General features: G+C 42.4%; 1 protein-coding gene and 1 pseudogene across 6 annotated transcripts in view; one reads left to right on the forward strand and one right to left on the reverse strand.

Annotated features, from left to right (window-relative positions):
* Nucleotides 1-342: 342 nt before the first annotated feature.
* Nucleotides 343-510, reverse strand: LOC123838107 (U2 spliceosomal RNA; annotated as a pseudogene).
* A 3,730-nt stretch (nt 511-4,240) lies between these two features.
* The window catches only part of RNF217 (ring finger protein 217), a 144,538-nt gene continuing 128,161 nt past the window's right edge, over nt 4,241-20,617 (forward strand). For 3 of the 6 annotated variants that reach the window (XR_010413755.1, XR_010413754.1, XM_045865475.3), the window contains exon 1: nt 4,248-5,696. Coding sequence is in view for 4 of the 6 variants with exons in the window: in XM_045865475.3 (XP_045721431.1) it covers nt 4,827-5,696 (870 nt within the window). In the remaining 2 variants the exon portion in view is untranslated. Of the gene's footprint in view, nt 5,697-20,617 lie in introns of all 6 variants that reach the window. The other 3 variants (XM_045865476.3, XM_054505546.2, XM_045865477.3) reach the window with 2 other exon arrangements.

Consider the following 20,617-nt stretch of genomic DNA (forward strand, 5'->3'; position numbering starts at 1 on the left):
AAGTTTCTGTGATAATATGCACCAAGATCTGTAAAAGTACATCTACCCTTTTCTGCAGCAATTTAATTTTTAGGACTTTATGCTATCATATATTAGGAAGGTAACAAAGGTTATATGTTAATATAAATAAGAAATATTAACATATATTAAGTGTTATATATCTTTTTAAAAATTTTTTAAGATTTATTTATGTATTTGAGAGAGAGAGAGAGCTTGTGACCAAGGGGGAGGGACAGAGGAAGAGGGAGAGGGAGAGAAGCAGACTCCCCGCCAAGTGGTGAGCCTGACTGACACAGGGCTCAATCCCAGGACCCTGAGATCATGACCTGAGCTGAAATCAAGAGTTGGTCACTTAACCGTCTGAACCACCCAGGCACCCCTAAGTGTTATTTATCTTAAAGTCATAAATAATCTAATTTTAAAAATAAAATAGAATTGATTAAATACATTATGATGCATGAATGTAGTAAAATTCTACACTTGATCTTAGCCAAAAGGCCGAGAAGTGATGTAGTAAAATTCTATACGGTCACAAATCATGATGATGTATAGATGTTTTAATTATATGGAAAATATTCAGGGGCACCTGGGTGGCTCAGTGGGTTAAGTGTCTGCCTTCAGCTCAGGTCATGATCCCAGGGTCCTGGGATCGAGGCCCCCATCAGGCTCCTTGCTCAGCAGAGAGCCCGCTTCTCTCTTTGCCTGCCCTTCTCCCTCCTTGTGCTCTCTCTCTCTGACAAATAAATAAATCTTTTTTTTAAAAAAAAAAAGAAAGAAAATATTCAGAATATATTACTAAGTAAAAAAAAGCAGGAAAAGAGAATTCATCATTTAATATATTTTTATACACACAGATGCAAACACCAGAATGAAATAGCTCAATCCGATAAAGTAGTGTAAGTGGTTATTTTGGATAGTAATAGCTAAAGTTCTTCCCCTCATTTCTTCTTGCCTGCCTTCCCTTCCTTTCTCCCTTTTTTCTTCCTTTCCTTCTCTTTTCCTCCCTTTCCTCCTTTCCCTCCCTCTTTGTCCTTTTTATTCTTGGTTTCCTCTGTATTCCAAGCACTTAGGCTTTTATTTTGTAAGTTGAAGGAATACACCGTTTTGTTTTATTTTTAACTTTATCTTATAAAAGCCTACTATTTGGATTTAGGGAACTTAGGGTGGAAAAAGAATTGTGTCCCTTTCTTTTCTTCTTGATGCCCTCTCCCTTAATGTTCCAGGTTCTCTTCCTCCATGGGTAAAGAGGAGAACAAGAAAGTGAGGACAAATGTTCCACTGTGTCTTTCAAAAGCAGACCTAGAAGACCATTCCATCCTGTTCATTCGAATTTTTTTTTAAAAAAATTTATTTATTTATTTGAGAGAGAGAGAGAGAGAGCACTCAGGGGCGAGGGGCAGAGGGAGTGGGAGAGAGTCTTTTTTTTTTTTTAAAGATTTTATTTATTTATTTGACAGAGACAGAGACAGCGAGAGCGAGAGCGGGAACACAAGCAGGGGGAGTGGGAGAGGGAGAAGCAGGCTTCCTGCTGAGCATGGAGCCCAATGTGGGGCTCGATCCAAGGACTCTGGGATCATGACCTGAGCCGAAGGCAGCTGCTTAACGACTGAGCCACCCAGGCGCCCCGGGAGAGAGTCTTAAGCAGACTCTGTGCTGAGCATGGAGCCTGGAGGGGAGGGGGGTTCCATCTCATGACCCTGAGATCACCATCTGAGCCAAAACCAAGAGTTGGATGCTTCACTGACTGCGCCACCCAGGCGCCCCAGGAAATGAATTTCTTTTAAAAATTAAATGATTTCTATTTCTTTTTGCCTGTTTGGATATTTGAGAGACTGGCAGAAAAAACAAGTCCGTTATTTGCTGTATAATTCTTTTATGGTATTTAAAATGTTATGCATTTCTTCTCCACAACAGGCAAAAAGAAATTAGTTTTACCTTTAATGTGTAAAATTAAAATGATTCACACCTTTTCTGATATCTCATAACATTTTTCTAATAAGTTAATAAATTTAGGCTTTTTAATGTTCAAATTAATGTCTGAATAAAAATCTTCAAGGGCACCAAAAATAAGTCATATTTAAAGGCCAGGATAAGAAAAGTAGTAATAGAAAAAAATGTTTAATAACGATCTAAAGCAACGGACTACGTCAAATCTCAAACTTGACATTGTCTCCTAATGTTAGTCTTGGTTTTAGGGAAGGTGCACAGCTCACTGCAGATTAGAAAATATTGAGAGTTCAAACTGGTAGTGGCAGATAATGCTTATGTTGTACTAACAACTGTACACAGCCTGATGTGGAGCAGATGGTCTGAATTTTGAGAATATGAAGCTTGTGGTAGAGAAGTGAAATTTATGCTATGGGAAGTATGTTTTCAACCAATCCTTTTTAAAAAGTGAATCCTGTCATCACAATCATTATAGATGCTTCATGCATTTCATTTCAGGGGAAATTGATGGTCTGACCGGAATTTTAACTTTGCATTTTAACTCATTTTCATGCTGCCAGTGTCCCAGATTAAACACCAGCAAGGCTGAGCCCAGCATTTAGGCAAGTCTGAGTCTGTCTGGAGGGTGAAGATATGACGTGCCATGGTCCTCTCTTCACAAAGATGGATGAATCCCATAGAAGTGAAATCATGGCAAGGAGAAGGGCTGAGAGTTTTGGGGAGCCTTCAGGATTGCTAGCAGTGACTTCTAGTTGGTGCAGTGGCAAGGAAAGCCGCCGCCAGTGAATGGAAGCCTGAGGGATAAGGAGCAAGGTGGTGGGCTCTTTAAGAACAAGTTCTTGGAACACCTATGACAAATATGTGTGGGGCTGAGAGTCCCAAAACTATGCGAGGACCTTAATTTGACTCCTATAGACCCTGAGGAGTTATACTTTTTTCTATTCATTATTGTTACTGTGGTCTTATATTTAGCCTGTTGTCACCTAGAAAACACAGATTACTTTTGTATCTCTATTGAAAGAATAGAGGAATAGTTATCAGATGGCATAAACAAAAGGCACAATACATGTAGGTTTCTTGTCCCTGTCTTTAGAACAAACACTAGAGGTATCATTTGGAGAAAGTAGCAGTTAACAGGAAACTAATTAGCCAAAATGGAAAAAAAAAAAAAATCCTTGAATGGCATTTATTCTTCCAAATAAGAATTCTTCGTTCTTGGGGCAGATTGATAAATGAGGTGACATTTCGATTGATTTGATTGATTGGATTCATCCCTCTAGGGTGCAAATGAGGGTCAGACACAAAGGATAGAAATGTGCTTGGATGTTGCCCTGCTTTCTTAGTATTGCATAGTTAGTTGCCTTTCTAGCATTTGTAACTGAATTGGAAAATATTTTCAAACAAACCAATAACAGCTTCAAGATAAAAAGAGCTACACACTTCACAACTCCTTCCTATTATATGAACGTGTAAATCGAATTCCCTTTCAAGATGCAAAAACAAGGGTTGGCTTCCCCAAAATGTTTTCATTGGCTTTAGGGAACTAAAACACACCAGTCTGGGTGACTAATACTTCCTGTAAAATAAAGATAGATCAACACATAATTAAATTCTGGCTCAAATGTAATTGTTGTCTTGGAAACAGTTTGGGGGATAAATACGGTTATGCTAATGTAACTAACTCCTCATGATTCCCACCAATGATCTAGTTTATTAATTAGGCCAGGCCATCCTACTACCTCGTGTTATCTATTTTGTAATATTCAAAGGGTTAAAAAAAAAGTTCCTAAGAGAAATACGAAGAGGAGGAAAAAGGGATAAATCTTAAATTAGTTATTTGTCAGCTCTCAAAAGGATTCCAGTTGGAGGAGTAGGTTAAAAGTACTTTCGCTTATTTGTGGGTTCCAAAGATCCTTCCTACCCCAATAGGCAGAAAACAGTTAGTATATCCAGCATTTTTAACGAATAATTCCTGGAGTTATTTCCCTTAACTCCCTCTTTGGAGGATTTAAAATTCGATGGATCCAAGAGAAACCAAAATCCTAAGTGGCCAGTGTTTTCTGGTTTCTGCTCTGAGTATACAGTGATTTTGTAGGAAGTTTACTTCGTGCGTAGCCTGAAGGGCAGCCTGCCTGCTCTCAAGGGTTTTGCTGAGGCCGAGTGTGAACTCTGGGCGCGAGAGCGCATCTCGGCTCTTAGATCACACCCACTCGGGTGTGCGTGTGAGTGAGTGCGCGGGTGCCTGCGCGCGTGTGTACGTGTGGGGAGGTGTGCGCCAAGAGGGTGGGGTGAGGGGCAGGCGAGGAGGGCTCTAGGTGAAGCGGGAGCAGAGGGAGGTCGCCCGCTCCGGCCTCTCCCCCAGGGGCCGCAGTGGCTCGCTCGCACTCCGGCTGCACCTCCCGGTGCGCGCCGCCGCGGCGCCACAGGCCCCTGCACCCTTGGACCAGCGCCCTCCGGCCGCCCGTCCCGCGCGGCCCGCAGCCGGGACCGGCGATGGCGCGGGACTGACGGCCGCCTCCCCTCCCCGGACCCTCTGCCCCGCCCGAGGGCTCGCGGGGGCCCCGGCACCGCCCCGACCTGCATGAGGGGCGGGCGCGCCCGCGCCCGGAGCGAGCGGCCCTCGGCACCCCCGAGGCGGTCCCCGGCCGCGCCGGAGGACGAGGAGGAGGAGCAGCGGACCGGGCCGGGCTCCCCGCCTGCCGCGGCCCGGGAGCACGGGCTCCCCGGAGGGAGCTCGGGGAGTCCCAGCCCCGGAGGCGGGACCCGGAAGCAGAAGCGGAGCCGCGAGTCGAGCCGAGCCGCTGCCCCCGCTGCCCGCCGGCGCCGGGTGGGGGTCCCGGCGGCTGGATGGGCAGCGGCGGCGCGGGCCGCGGGTGGCGATGGGCGAGGAGCAGAGCACGGTGAGCGGCGGCGGGCCCCAGGAGGCGCGGGCCCCCGCTGGCGGCGCCGCGGGCCACCCCGAGCCCCTGAGGCCGCGCGGGGACAGCGCCGGGGAGCCCGGGCCGCGCGCCGCCTCCGCGGAGCCGAGCGGCGGTGGCTGCGGAAGCGACTCGGGCTGCGCGGACACGAGCGCCCCGGAGCCCGAGAGGAGCCGGTGGGGCCCGGACGGGAGGAGGAGCCGAGCGCCCGGGCAGCCCGCGGGACTGGCACTCACCGGGCCCCTCAACCCCCAGACTTTGCAACAGCAGCTGGAAGAGGAGGAGGAAGCTGGGGACCGAAACGAGGGAGGGGATGAACAGCAGGACGCGCCCCCAGGCGAGGAGCCGGAGCCCAGGACCCGCGTCGGGGCGGCGGACGAACTGGTCCTGGACGTGCTGGGGCAGCGGCGCCCAGTCCCCGCCAAGAGACAAGTTTTTTGCTCGGTGTTCTGCGTGGAGAATGACCTGCCCGAAGCCCCCACCGCGGAGCAGCTCTCGCCGCCCGCGTCTTCACCTCGGGCTCCGCCGGTGACGAACGCTCCCAGCACCCCCTCCTCCTTCCCCAGCCCCCGGCTGTCCCTCCCAACACACCCCCTGTCCCCCGACGGCGGCAGCATCGAGCTGGAGTTCTACCTGGCGCCCGAGCCGTTCTCCGTGCCCAGCCTGTTGGGAGCTCCACCCTACTCTGACCTGGGTGGGGTAGGGGATCCCTACGTGCCCCTCATGGTGCTGATGTGCCGGGTGTGCCTGGAAGACAAGCCCATCAAGCCCTTGCCCTGCTGCAAGAAGGCCGTGTGCGAGGAGTGCCTCAAAGTCTACCTGAGCTCCCAGGTAACTTTCCCCCTTCTGTCCCCTCTTCTGTTCCGCATTCAGCATTTCAAACCCCTGGCCAGGCAGTCCAGCTCGCCCGCTCCCGGCTCACGGGAAGAGGTGATGAGACACCCTTATCAAGGACCTCTGTCAGACAAGTTTCTCACATCTCACAGTTGTTTGTCATTGTAATATTATTTAAGTGTGTTGACCTCACTGGCTACCTTAACTGGAATTTAACTCTGCATGAGCTTCAGGCTTTAGTGGAGGGAACCTGCTACAATGAATTATCCTCTGCTTCTTTCTTTTACTAAATTGCAAGCAAGAGCTCGCTCAAAAAGGAGGGCAATGAGAGGGCCTCGTGGGCCTGGTCTTCCGGAAATTAACAAATAGTGGGCACCAAATACCATAAGTACCTATTGAGTTGGTGAAGGGTTGGAATGAATATTTCAGGTCCATGATGACTGAATTTTTAATTTTGCTCCATTTACATATTCTAGAAAAGTTTTATTTATGTTTTCATTCATTCACTTATTCATTCATTCACTTATTCATTCCTTGGCCCTTGCCCACTTAGATGTTTTCTAAAGTTGAAGTGCTTTTCCTCACTGAAGTTTTATGCCAGCACAGTACTTTAGTTCTTTAAGAGGGAACAAAACAGAGCAAAACAAAGCAAAGCAAGGCTAAGAGGTTTAACAAAACAAACAGTGGTAAAACTTTCCTCCTCAGCTCCTTATTTGAAAGCTTGTTTTTTTTCTTGGAAAGCTTCAGAGTGCAACAGACCAGCTTTCCTTCACTGATGGGGAATGAGTTCCTCCAGCAGTTTGCAGTCTGTTATGTTTCTGTCAGTGTTGTGCACAATCTGGAATGCCCTTTGATCCTGTGTTTGACTGTCCTAGGCCTACTCGTCTTTCAAAACCCTGGCTGTTCAGGTACCAGCTTTTTTTTGTGAAGTCTTACCTCACCCTCTGGGCCACTGCTTATATACTTTCAAAATACTTCTGCGTGTCTTGCATGCACGGAACTTGTTCCTTATGTGTCTGTTTTGCCAGACTGTACGGGCCGTGGCTGGTGTTTGATAGTTTTCTGTCGAGTTTCTTTCCCGTAATAGTGTTTAAGGATGTTGGTTGAAGTGAACAGAACGGGATGCCACCCGGTGCGGTTCCTCTGTGTTCGGTGGGTAATCCATGCTGGTGTCTAGACCGAAAGTGTGTGCTGTGCCCGACCAAAAATGCAAAGGGAAACTTCGACAGAATGGAATGTTACACAAACAGTAACTTGGCCAAGATGGTTGAGATTATCCAAACGCCTGTAAGAGACTGATGTCTCTTTCATGCTTTATCCACAAACAGATACTTAAAACGGGAGGAATGTCTGCTCTCTTTGTGGTGGTTTCTATGACATCATCGGCAGACAGATATTGGTGCCATCCGTGTGCAGATCCCTGTGGTGGGATTCAGACATTCCCAAAATATGGGCCCTGCTCCCAGGAATATGGGCCCTGCTCCCACTAGGAGAGCAGATGTATATACAAGGACAGGACAAGGTAGCATATAATGAGATGGAAACAGTCACAATCCTTAAAGGCTGTGGGTTTAGAAGTTCAAGGGAGGGAGTCCTGTGGGTTGGGGTATTCTGCGTTGCAGTTTGATTTCCTTAAGGTAGGCCCTTTCCCCAAAGCAGATTTTGCTTTAAATCTCCATAAGTTAGTTTTGGGAAGTCAATATTTTGATCTCTAATGGAGAAGAGGAGTGGGGAGTGGAAGGGCGGCAGGGTGCATGCAGTGTAATAGTAATACATAACCACTAAAAACTCCTCTGAAGTGAATCTGAAGCTCATCTGTAGTAATTAGGATTGTATGAATGTCCCTGATTGTCTTCCAAAGTATTGGACAGAACTTTCAATAAAGAAAAACATACTTCATTTAAAATAATGAACAAGAAAAATATGAGTCATGCAGGCCAGGCATACTTCTACCTCAGGGCTTTTGTGGTTTGTTGCTCCTTGTGCCTGGAATATCCTCCCTAGATACCATTCCCTTTGCTTGCTCACTCCTCCCCCCTTCTCTCTTTCAGATCTCTATGCAAATGTCACTCAAATGGCCTTCACTGACCACTCTTTTTAAAGTTGAGCCTCACTCCACACTCCCATCTCCTTTTCTGCTTTTTATTTTCTTCATAGTGTTAACATACTCTGTTATACTTAAAAAATTTATTTCCCTGAAGACAGGAATTTTCACATGATTTGTTCACTGCTGTATCTTTAGCACCTAGAATGCTGTTGGATATAGAACAGATGCTCAAATAATAGTTATGGAATTTAGGAAGAGCTGAGTGACAGGATGAGATTACCCCTAGTAACCATGGCCAGAAAGTGGTATTCTGCTGGGGCACTAAATTCTACTCTGAGCTTCTTCATATTTAAGACGAAAGACAAAGTTTTATAGCAGACAGAAAGAATAGGTCTGCTAAGTTTGCTATTAAACTTAGAATTAAAGATTTTTTAGACAGACTTTTAGCTTATATGAAAATGGCATTTTTTTTTCAGTTAGATGAATAATGCAGGCCTGTGGTTGTAATATTTCTGGTCTATGTTAATTATAAGGTCCCTTCTACTCAAAGGGTCTGTGTTTCCTTGCCACTTAACCTCTCTATGCCTTAATTTCCTCATCAGTGAAATAGAGTTGCAGGCCATGATCTGCAGTGACATACCAGTTCTAAAGCAAAACAAAATCAAACTACAGAGTTGTTTTGTTGCCTTTCTGAGCCAGATCAAAGGGGCACAGTGAGTGCTTTCTTTCTCATTTTATAAGCTTTCTTGGGTTTGATACACTAAAATCTGTTAAGCCTGAACTTGCAGGGCTCTTGAGACCTTTTAAAATAAAATGATGTATTTGAAATAAAAAGTTATTAGTGACATTTTTCACCATTTTTTGAATTTGTGTCAAATAGCGCATTATTTAACATCATTTAAGAAAATAAAGGAGAGCCTCTATTAAGCATTTTATACAGACATTAAAAATTCATACTAAATGTGAGTTGGAATATTGCCTGGTTAAATTAACCTTCTTCTAAATGGAGATGCTGAGTTCTTTGAAGGAAGGTATGAGCTTGGAAGGTAAGAACACGGATTTTTAGATGATGTCTTATTTCCATGAGTGCCACCATGGGCTGAATATGTAACAAAGGCCGATGAGTAGATGTGGGCATTATTTCAGCACAGAAAAAGCAGATTAGGCCATGACTTAAATACCTACATACTGTGCTTTAGAAATAATAGCTTTATTTTTGAAAACATAATTCTCCTCCGGTCATCACCGTGACTGGGGCTGCAGGAAACCCCCCTTAGCGTAATGATTTTACAGTGCAGTATGTACCATCCACTTTTCACTTGCCATGGTGAAGGGGTGAACTGATAAATTATAATCTTTGGCACTACATAGGTGTTGACTCAGAGGCCCTAGAGCACCATGACATAGTGGAAGCTACATTAGTTTATATTGCCTAGGTACATAAATCGTCAATACATACGTTTTAGAAGTATTTCCCAGTGACCTCTGGCAAAAGCACACAGTCCTGGCGGGATGTCTGTAGTCTCCTGCAGGTCACTGAGCTCTTGTAAATGTTGACCTCCTCAGCCTGTTTGGCCTCTACCACATCTTCCTAGGAGGAAAGATTGTTGCCTTCTTTGTCCCAGAGGATGATAATTGTGCTTATTTCAGAAATCCTCCATTGATATCTTTCCTTTGTGACTTGGGTTTTAGACACAAAAATCTGTTACAATTTGAAGTATTAATAATTAGCTCTTTAGATAAAGGAGCGAATTGGGCATGCGAAGGACTGTCTAAAGGTAACAGCTGTCGTGGCTTTCAACACCCTGCTTCAAAGGGCTCCAATTGGCAGATGCATGTGAGTTGGAATGTATACACCTGTCAAATGAGTATTAATAGAGACAAGCAACACATTTCTTCTACAGACTGTGAACAAAACAGCTGCTAGATGGTGATGTCTTAAAATGGCAGTCTACTATAGTCACCCTAGAATCAGTGACCTAAGGGTGACATCTTATGTATCCTATTATTAAACTCTGAGTCATGCAGACCTTTCCGGGTACAAGTGTAACCTACTTTTTTCCCTTTAAATCTTAAACCAACCTGTATATTTTCAGAAACTAACGTGTTCAAGATGGAGTTTGCACACCGCCATCTTCACTCAGGTGTGAATTTACAGATCCTGTCATGCCAGGTGTGAATTTGATAGTCCTGAAAATGTGAAGAATAATGAGACTGAAATCTGTTAAATCACGCTATGCATTCGAAAAGTGAGGGTTAAGGCCTCTGTCCACTTGGGCTTTTGTGCACAGACTTTGCGTGTGTGTGCTCACACGTGGATTTGAAGGGTGCGATAACATTTGCTTTCACACCTCACTAACTCATTCCCTTACTTCTCACTTCTGTCTCTTTAATAATATGTCTCTCATAACATCTTCATTTCTCTTTAATGACCTCTTTTTTCTTTTGCCTTTCAAAATCTGATTTTAGTGGCATTTACCTCCTGCAGAGGGATCTCCTGTTGAGGGCTGCACTCTGCGCCAGCAGGACCTGGTCTGTGTGCCGCCTAAGTGTTTCCCTTCTGGTCTCTTCCAGCTGTCTGGAGATGAGGCTGCAAAGAGAAACCCGGCATTGTGCTCCACTGCCTCAGGGATCGCAAATAACAGGACGTGTAGTACTACTTACCCAAGGCGGCAGTTGAAACCTTTAGAGTGGTGATTTTTTTTTTACTTTCTAAAGTAGAGCTCAGCTTTTATTTTTATTTTTATTTTTTTAAGATTTTATTCATTTATTTGACAGAGAGAGAGACAGCAAGAGAGGGAACACAAGCAGGGGGAGTGGGAGAGGGAGAAGCAGGCTCCCTGCAGAGCAGGGAGCCCGATGTGGGATTCGATCCCAGGACCCTGGGATCATGACCTGAGCCGAAGGCAGACACTTAACCGACTGAGCCACCCAGGTGCCCTAGAGCTCAGCTTTTATACTGGAAGTCTCTTCCTTACTCCTGATGTGAGAGAAAAAGAAGAGCATTGGACTTAAGCTCCCAGCTTTTTTTTTTTTTTTAAGATTTTATTTATTTATTTGACAGAGAGATAGAGCCAGAGAGCACAAGTGGAGGGAACAGCAGAGGGAGAGGGAGAAGCAGGCTCCCCACTGAACAGGGAGCCTGACACGGGGCTCGATCCCAGGACACTGGGATCATGACCCAAGCCGAAGGCAGACGCCTAACCATCTGAGCCACCCAAGCTCCCCTAAGCTCCCAGCTTTTTATTAAGAGTTCGTCATGGGCACTGTTGACAGACACCTGAGTGGTAATTTCTTATAATTAATGTATTCATGTATTAGTGTACCATTTATGCATATAACAAACATCTCTTGGGTACCAGTAGGCCAAGAACCATGAGATACTCTATAAATGCATTAAATTCCCTCAAGGAGCCATCTTAGAGCCTTCTAAATTATGCGCAGTATTTCTTTCTCAGCTTTATCTGGTGGTATAAATAAGCTTTTATGTTGCCAGACAACTATGGGTCCCTTCTTCATACTTTCTGGGAGGATTTTATTAAATCAATTCTGGAACACCATCTTACCATTTAGGAAACACATTACAATTCCTCCTATTATATTTATTCCAGAGTAATAGATTCATCCATTATTTATTTCTTAATATACATATTTCTCAGAGCTCTAATTGTTGGAAATAGAATATTATTAAATAGCTTGCTCCTTCCAAAATATTTTTACCTTTCCTTAAAAGAAAATATAACTTTGCTAGGTTTGTTTTGGATCATTCATGACATTATGGCAAATCTATAAATTTATAATATTTTAAAAATTCATTTATTTTGTTCAAATTCACTTTGTCAGAAGAGTTTCATATGATAAACTAAATGACATTCCCAAATCAAATTATGTCTTAAAATAAAAATTCAGTGTCTACAGGAAAATAATTCCTGAAGTATGTCATTCTCTTTCCACTTTATCAGTGCTATTTGCCTTATCAATTTTGGGGTAATTACCCTTGAGTTTTTAAGTTTCCACAAATAATAAGAACAACCATTTATTGAACATCTATATTTTAAACACTTTATACACGTTTTATTATTTAATTTTAATTCACTTATATATTAAATACCTGTTATATACCAGGCATTGTTGTAGGTGTTGGGGATTCAGAGAACTAAAACAGATAAAGTCCCTGGCTTCATGGACTTTATATACTAGGCTGGGGGAAGCTAGAGAATAAAATAATTAACTTAGTATATTAGGGGATAATGAGGGCTATGGAGAAAGAGACAATAGAAGGGTGAAAAGAAATAGTGGGGAGGAGATTGTTCTTCATATATTTACAATTGGGGGGGTAGTTGTCAGGGAGGATTTTACAAGGTGACCTTTGAATAGAGATCTTCATGATGGCAGTAAGGGAACAAACCATGAGGGTATTTGAGGAAATAGTGTAAAGTTCCAGAGACTGGCACATGCTTGGGGGTGGTCCAGGAATGGAAAAGGGGTCCATGTGGCTGAAGCATAGGGAATGAAATGGGGAATGATCAGAGGAAAACAGCAGAAGTGGGAAAGCTGGTCAGATAAGGCTTTAGGACCATAGAGAATTTGTGTTTCCTTTGAGCGAGATAAGGCACTATAAGAAGATTTTGAGCTAACCAGATATAACAACCTTTAAAAGAGATTTACTGTGGCTCTTGTAGGGAATATACTATAGGAGTCAAGAATGAAATTTAAAAAGTCAGAAGACTATGGCAATAAGCCAGAGAGATGGTATAGTTCAGAGTAAGGTGATAGAGGTGACTATGGCTTGAGCTGGTTGAATTTTGAATATATCGTGAAAATAGAGCTGACAGAATTTGCTGATCATTGAGTGTGGGATGAGAGAAAAAGAGCCAAGGATGACTCAGATTTTGAGCCAAAGTAATTAGAAGAATGGGGTTGCCATTTAATACGATGAGGAATACTGTAGGAGGACTAGATTTAGGGAGAATCAAGAGTTCGTGCTAAGTTTGAAAAGCTGTTTAGACATTCATGAAGGAGTGTTGAGTAGGCAGTTGGTGTCTGGCATTCAGAAGAGAGATCTGAACAAAAGATACACATTGGAACGCTCGGGGCATGTAGATGATATTTAAAGCCATGAGCCTAGATGAGGTCACCTGGGGAGTGATAGTAGATAGGGAAGGAGGGCTGAGTCTGGGCATAGACTAATATGGAACCCCAGACACGTGAAGGAACCAGGAAAGAGTCTAAAAGGGAGTGGGCCAGGTAGGCAAGAAGAGAACCAAGGTAGAGTGGTTACCCAGAAGCAAACCATTATGGTGTTTTAAAAAGAAGGACTAGTCATCTTTGTCAAATACTTCTGATAATTACAGCAGGATGAGGGTTGAAATTGACCGATTTCCCCAACAAGGAGGTTATTTGCAACCGTGAACAGTACTGTTTTCATTGGCACTGGTGGGGTTGGCTTTCTGATTAGAGTGGGTTTGAGAAAATAGGAACAGCTCCATTTCTATGCTGCAGATAGTGGAATGCTACACAGTAAAACTCAAGGTTAGAGAGATTGAATAACTTGCCTTAAATCACATAGCTGAGAAATGGCGGAAGTGGGATTTCAGATCAGGTCCATTTGGCTCTAAAATCCATGGCCTTTTCACATTGTTTACATTTATTATCTTATCTGTAACCTAAATATATTTGTTTCGTTTTTCTTTTAAATTTATATCTGTATTGTACAAAATCACAAGGCTTCTAGTCCAAGAAGGAGTAGAAACTTAATCACATGTTTTGAGGAAGTGGAGGACTCTTGCCCAGGTCCAGAGAGAGATTTCTACCAAACCCAGCCTCATCTTCATGTAAGAAAATCAAGAGAAATTGAGTTAAAAAAAGCTATAATTTGACTTACTGTCAAGTTTTAATGGCAACATACTCACCTGTTTTCTTCTTAACTCTCTGGCCATTCCTTTTGTTTCCATTTGAGCTTTCTCTTGTATTACCATCTTTTAACATTGGTGTCTGCCTGGTCCTAGCCTAACTCCCTCTCTGTTCACACGATCTGCTCTTAGTGGGATGAACTCAGCCACTCTTTCAAGTAACACCTATGTGCTCTTGACTTCCAGATCTTTTTCTCTAGCCTGAATTGCTCTTCTCACCTTCAGCACCATATAGCCATCTCTCTCCTGCCCATTTCCACTTGCATGTCCCAGCCACAGCCACCTTAAACTCAAAACTACCTCTCCCTTTTCTCATCTTCCTTCCGGCACCCCTAAAGCCCTGCTCCTCCTTTGGGGTTCCCCTTTTCCATCGGTTGTACCCAGGTCAGAAACTTGGGAGTCATCATTGAGTTCTTCCTCTCCCTCACCTCTCACACCTAATTAATCATCAAGTCCTCTCAATTTTACCTCCTGAAAATAATTTTATCCTTTTTCCTACTTTTCTCCATTTCTCCTGACATTTCCCTGCTGAGGCCTCCACCGCTTCTATCCTGGATTCCAACAGCAGCTTCTCACTTGGTCCCAGTGTTCAATCTTGACCGTTTCCCATCTGTTCTCCACACTATATAGCCAGAGGGTTCTTTATAAGATGCTCTACAGGTCTTGGCACTCCCCTTGTTAGCCTTTCAGTGTCTGCCTCTTGCTTTTAGAATAGAATCTAAAGAGAGTTTACATGTGCCTGAGTGATCAAACTCTCGTTTACCACTCCCCTCTAAGTGTACACCCATGTAAAACTTCTTTCTGTTCCTTGAACACTCTGTGACTCTCTTAATTATGAGCCTTTACCTTTAGTGACATGAGATTCTGTCTCAGGGGGATCTGATTTTTTCCTTATTCCCCTAATTCTGCTTACCTTTCACACTTACTGATTCTTCTAGTCTCAGCTTAGACATCTCCTTTGGGAATTCTTCTGGACTCCTTATATCTGGATTAAGCATCCTTTCAATATTTGACAACCCTCTGTACTTATAGTAAGATTCTTATTTCACTGTATATAAATTGCCCATTTCCTGCTCTATGTTCCTTTAGACTGTAAAGCTTGATGTATGTAGAGACAGTCTTTTTTCCTGATTAGTTTCTTAGTTCTTGGCATGTTGGAGGCATGAAATGAATATCTGTGGAGTGGACTTATTTAGTTACTCCATAAATAATTAATACACTGGAGGCTGGTGTTGTCAATATATGAAATACTGTGATAGATAGCTAAAACGATATTTTAAAATGAAAATCTCGATATTTCATTATCTTGCTTAAAAACCTGGAAGCCCTTCCTTCCCATTGCTCTCTGTAAAGATCTCAGTTCATAACGCTGCTGCCGTTTGGCCTCTGCTCTGCTCATCAGTGCCTTCTCCCTTCCAGCTCTCCTCTCTCCTTGCCTCGGTGAGTGAATCTCTCCTTGTCCTTCAGAGCTCGGCCTTCCTTAAGTCTCCAGACTCAGTCTGCCGTTAATGCTTTTAGAGTCCTTTTCCCTCTGCTGCCATTGTATTTTTATCCCCTTTTGTAATTGTATGTCTAAGTGATGATTTGATGTTTGGTTAATTTTCTGCCCCCAACACCCCTATTCTTTAAGCTGTGTTTACAACTAGCACTTAGCACAGAGCCCAGGATAGAGTAGGTTCTCAATAAATATTTGTTAAAAGGCTGAGTGAATGATTGAAAGTAAATTATAATAGGTGTATGTTGGTGGAAAAATAAGGTAAATATTTGAACCTGAATTTTTGGTACCTTATTCCACCGTATGTTTAAACATTGAGTGCAGTGGAATGCTGTGGCCTGAGTCTATCCCGACAACCCATCTATCACAGAGGTACTTCTTTAATTATAGGACCTATTCTGGTTACTGTGTCCCCTGCTTAACAAATTCCTCCAGAACCTAGGGACTGAAAACAACCATTTTATTTTAATCATGACGTATCAGTCAGAAATTTGGGAAGGGCTCAGCTGGTCAGTTCACACTCGGGGTTTCTCATGAGGCTGTAGGCAGATGTCCGCTCACTCACGTGGCTGTCAGGGAGCTCAGCTGGGGCTATCAACAGGAGTGCCTGCACGTGGCCTTGCTGGAGTGCTAGTCTTAGGGCAGCAGGCTTCTGACATGGGGGCTGGCATCCCCAGGAGCCAGAGTCTCAAGGCGGCAGCCAGGTGGGAGCTGCATGATCTTTTCTGCACTAACTCTGGAAGTCATTCAGTGTCTCTTGGCAAAGCAGTCACAGGCCTGCCCAGATTCAAGAGGAAAGAACTTAGACCCCAGCTTTTTTTGTGCAAGTGTGAAGGAATTTAGGCCACAGTTTTAAACCATCATACTGCTTCAGACAAAAATAAAAAATGTTGTCAATTTAGGTAGTAAATCTTTTAAGCTGAAGTTTAATTTGTCTTTTTTTTTTAATTTAATGTCTTAATGGATCATTTTATCAAATATTTCCAACTCACATCATTATTTTGATTAATATGTTTTGGTGTTGTGTTTTCATGCTTTATTCTTGAATAATTTAATAGTAGAGCTTTATTTAGTTTTAAGCAAAACTTTTGTTGTAGAAGCCTTTCTCTTTTAAAATGAAATATTTTAGGTAATTCCATTGTAATGGAAATATTTCCCAATCAGGATCAGCTTCTAGTTATTCTGATTATAAAACCCAGTTAAAATTATTCTATATAATTTCCTTTCCATTATATGAAAATTTTAGCTTCAGTAATGGTTTAATTATTATTTGAAAAAGTTAAGTATCTTTCTGAGTAAAAACAGTTGATGTAACATATTTTTTTGTAGATCAGGCACTTCCTATACAGAAATAATATTATTTCTAATGACACCTTAGAATTGACCAGCCTAGTTAATCTCTTTTTTTTAAGATCTTATTTATTTATTGACAGAGAGCGAGACAAGGAGGGGGCGTGGCAGAGGGTGAGGGAGAAGCAGGCTCCCCGCTGAGCAGACGTGGGACTCGATCCCAGGACTCTGGGATAATGACCTGAGCTGAAGGCAGACGCTTAACCGACTGAGCCACCCAGGTGCCCCCCTAGTTAATCTTTGCTAAATTGGCCCGCCGTTGGGTATTTGTTGTTTGTGATATTCTAGCTTGGGTAATTTTATCATTTGGTTAATAATTTCCAAATTTCCAGTAGCATAAATATTTTTCTCAGAAATCTCTTCTGGATTGAGGATCTGCATACCCTGAAACAGAAGGGTTAGATAGCTTTTATGATGTGCCTTTTTTTCCCCTCTGGCTCAGGTAACTAAATTCTGGGCTTATTCATTCATGTGAACGACTAATCCCTTTTTAAATCTTCCTAAGCTATTTGCCTCAATAATATTCTCTACTGTAAGATTCAGAGGCTAATTATAGGCTACCTAGCAAATTACTTCCCTTTTTGTGGTGTTGATTCTTGCCTTATTTCCTCACATGATTATTGGCCATACTCCGTGTTCCTGAAGCTCTTTAGCTCTGAGTTGTATGTGGCAAGTTAAATCACTGCAGCCTTTTCCTCTGGTTACTTAAAAATTTTAAACAGCAGGTAAAATAAAGCAATTGCTCATAATATTTTACCAGCATTTTGTTTCCTTTGATGATACCATTTTTTTTTTCTGATATTCCCTGTTTGGTTAATTAGTTTATGTCTAAGTAGAGCTGTAGGATCAAATCAGAAGTGATTTTTATACGGCCCGCTCTTAGTGTACCTCTTTTATGTAAACATCTGACCTTGGTGAGGAAAGTGAATTTCTTCACATAGTTCTGTACAGAGTATGTTTTGTTTTGTTTTGTTTTTTAAAATTCTCCAGCCAGAGAGGTCCATGGTGGGAAATGACAGGTGCAATCCCAAGAGTTCTCATTTAATCCTGCTTTAAACTAGTTTTACCCTTAACTTCAGTGTTTTTTTTAATTTTCTTATGTTATCTTTTTTCCTCCTCCTTGTTGTGAAAGATACACTTTGAAAAGAATAGGCTTCTAAAAATAAAGAAAAATATTCTGTATCCAGTGTGTTGGTGCTTTATGCTAAAATTGCATGTGTTTGTGTGAAGGTCTCAAGATTGTTTATTGATGTATCATAAGAGGATTATTTGCTGATCTTGATTTGTAAAAATCTAAGTGTAGTCATTTACAGGTAAATTCATGTGTTTCAGGTGTAGTTTGAATCAACCAAAATAGATATCCCTTGGGTTTACCTTTTCAGTTGCTAGTTTTGTTTTTTTTTTTTAAAGATTTTATTTATTTGAGAGAGAGAGAATGAGAGACAGAGAGCATGAGAGGGAAGAGGGCAGAGGGAGAAGCCGACCCCCTGCTGAGCAGGGAGCCCGATGCGGGACTCGATCCCGGGACTCCAGGATCATGACCTGAGCCGAAGGCAGTCGCTTAACCAACTGAGCCACCCAGGCGCCCCCAGTTGCTAGTTTTTAATGCTACCTTATGAGTCATTGAGGCTTCACCCTTAAGATGAAGGGAGAGCTTTGGGGCGCCTGGGTGGCTCAGTTGGTTAAGTGTCTGCCTTTGGCTCAGGTCATGATCCCAGGGTCCTGGGATAGAGCCCCACATCGGGGTCTCTGCTCAGAGGGGAGCCTGCTTTTCCCTCTCCTCCCCGCTCCTGCTCTCTCTCTCTCAAAGAAATAAATAAAATCTAAAAAAAAAAAAAAAAAAAAAAAAAGATGAAGGGAGAGCTCAGAAGGAATGTTGGGAAAGAGAACACTTGAAAGAATAGTAATTTATCCCATTACTTTTTTTTTTTTTAGATTTCAGGATTTTTGAAAAAATACTGTTTGTTCAGGTATGTTTTTTTCTTTAAAAAGCATATCCACAAACTTTAAAAACTAGGAAACAATTTTCTATCCCACTTAAAATTCATCCAAATGAATTGTTTCAGAGTTTTTAACCCATTTGTTTAAAAACTTATCATTTTCTGATTAGTTGTAAGAATAGTTAATTGATATTAGGGAAGATATAAATCTATTATGTGAATTTCAGCACCATTCTTTGTATAATTGGTAGATGAGACACAAAAATAAGTATAATGATTTAGTAAGTAAAGCAACTGCATTTTTTTGCATCTCTATATCCATGTGGAGGTGTTTTTTCAGTTCTGGCAGTCATTAGACAGTGTATCAAAATAAATTGAACCTTAGAGCACCAGTATCACCCAGTGCTAAATGAAGATCTTTAAAAATAAGGAAGTTAGTTCTAACATATTCCTTTCACAATTATTAATATTTTTATTAAGATGTTTTATATCATTAACTAAAAAAATAAAATGAAGATGCTAAAAAAATTCATTGGAACTTTTGGATTATTTTGTTCAAATGTCCTTTTGGCTTGTTATAATCTAGATGGATGGACAGAGCCCTATTTGTTTGCTCAGGGTGCTCATGAGGCCAAGACCAAGCCGGCAGTCTCCTCACAGGCTGGTTAATGACGTGCTGATGTGTGGCCATAAACTACCTTAGCTCTGCACAGTCATATCATAAATTGACTGCTTCTGAACATAAGACTGGCTGAAACAAGATGGAAGAATTACTATTTATCTCATCACCACTTATGGAAAAACAAATTAAAATGCATGTTCCAATAGATCAGTGAGTTACAGAGATGTTTACATTGAGAAATCTTTTCCACTGGCCAAGACTTTCTTTCACTGTGGTCAAGCTATAAAGATTGGTTCTCTAGTATTCAGTTGGGTTTAAAGGAATCAAAGCGGAGGAGGGAGCTAGAGTACTCTTATTCTATTAAAAATATTTACAGACACAGAATATTTGCTTAGCACTCTGCTAATCACTATGAGAAGTGACAATGTATCCCCATAAGTAGTCTGTGATCTGTCCTTGTGGCAAGTTTAGAAATTCAGTAGGTGAAAAATAAGCTCTCCAGGCAAAGATTAAGGAATGTTTACGACTAAATCATGTGATGCTGATTGTTGACTTAAGTGGTTCTAGGAAGAGAAAGCTGTGTTTATAGGAATAGAAAAAGTTTGAACTTGGCTATTGTTTTTTTTTTTTTTAAAGATTTTTATTTATTTATTTGACAGAGAGAAACACAGCGAGAGAGGGAACACAAGCAGGGGGAGCAGGAGAGGGAGAAGCAGGCCTCCCGCCAAGCACGGAGCCCGATGCGGGGCTTGATCCCAGGACCCTGGGATCATGACCTGAGCCGAAGGCAGACGCTTAACGACTGAGCCACCCAGGTGCCCCTTGGCTATTGTTTAAAAAACAGTTTTTGATGCATAGGGAGAGGAGAAGGAGGTTAGAGGTAGGGCATCTCTCCACTTGGTGGAGTGAGCAAGCACGCCTATACACTCAGAAACACACCTGTGGAAATGGAGAGGGGGTGCAAGCCACCATGACTAGAGAGAGAAGTTCAGATGGATAGTATGGCAATTATATATGGCGGAGAGATGAGAGCTGAATGGTGAGCAAGAGTCAGCAGAACAAAGACCTTAGCACAGAGCTGAGCACCATAGGCAGAGAGGGTCCCAGTGTCCTTCTGTTTCAAGAACAGAGAGCCAAGGGAGCCTGCTTAGAAATGGTTCACAGAGGTAGATGCAGGCAAATCATGTAGAGTTGTGTTGCCCGGCTATGGAATTGGTGTGTTATTCCAAGTGTGATGGGAAGTCACTGGACCATTTGGTAGAAGTGTAAAATGACAATGAATGCTTTAAAAACATTCTGGCTTCTGTGTGGAGAATGAATTATGTTTGAGGGGTGGGGTGGCAAGAAGAGCAGCAGGGAGGTGGGTTGGAGGCAATTGTAGTCATCCAGAGCAGAGATGACAGTGGTTTGAACAAGTGTGCCAACACTGGAGATGGTTCTGTCTCCTATTCTATCACTTCTCAGGGTTTGCCTTTACAGGGTTTGGGAGTGCATTGCCTTTAGCACAACAGAATGTCATGCCTGTCCTTACAGGCTTACTATTCAGAAGCCC

Source organism: Mirounga angustirostris, unplaced genomic scaffold, assembly GCF_029215605.1.
Source record: "Mirounga angustirostris isolate CCGP_5_RB_7025 unplaced genomic scaffold, mMirAng1.0.hap1 SCAF_8, whole genome shotgun sequence".
NCBI classification, from domain to species: Eukaryota; Metazoa; Chordata; class Mammalia; order Carnivora; family Phocidae; genus Mirounga; species Mirounga angustirostris.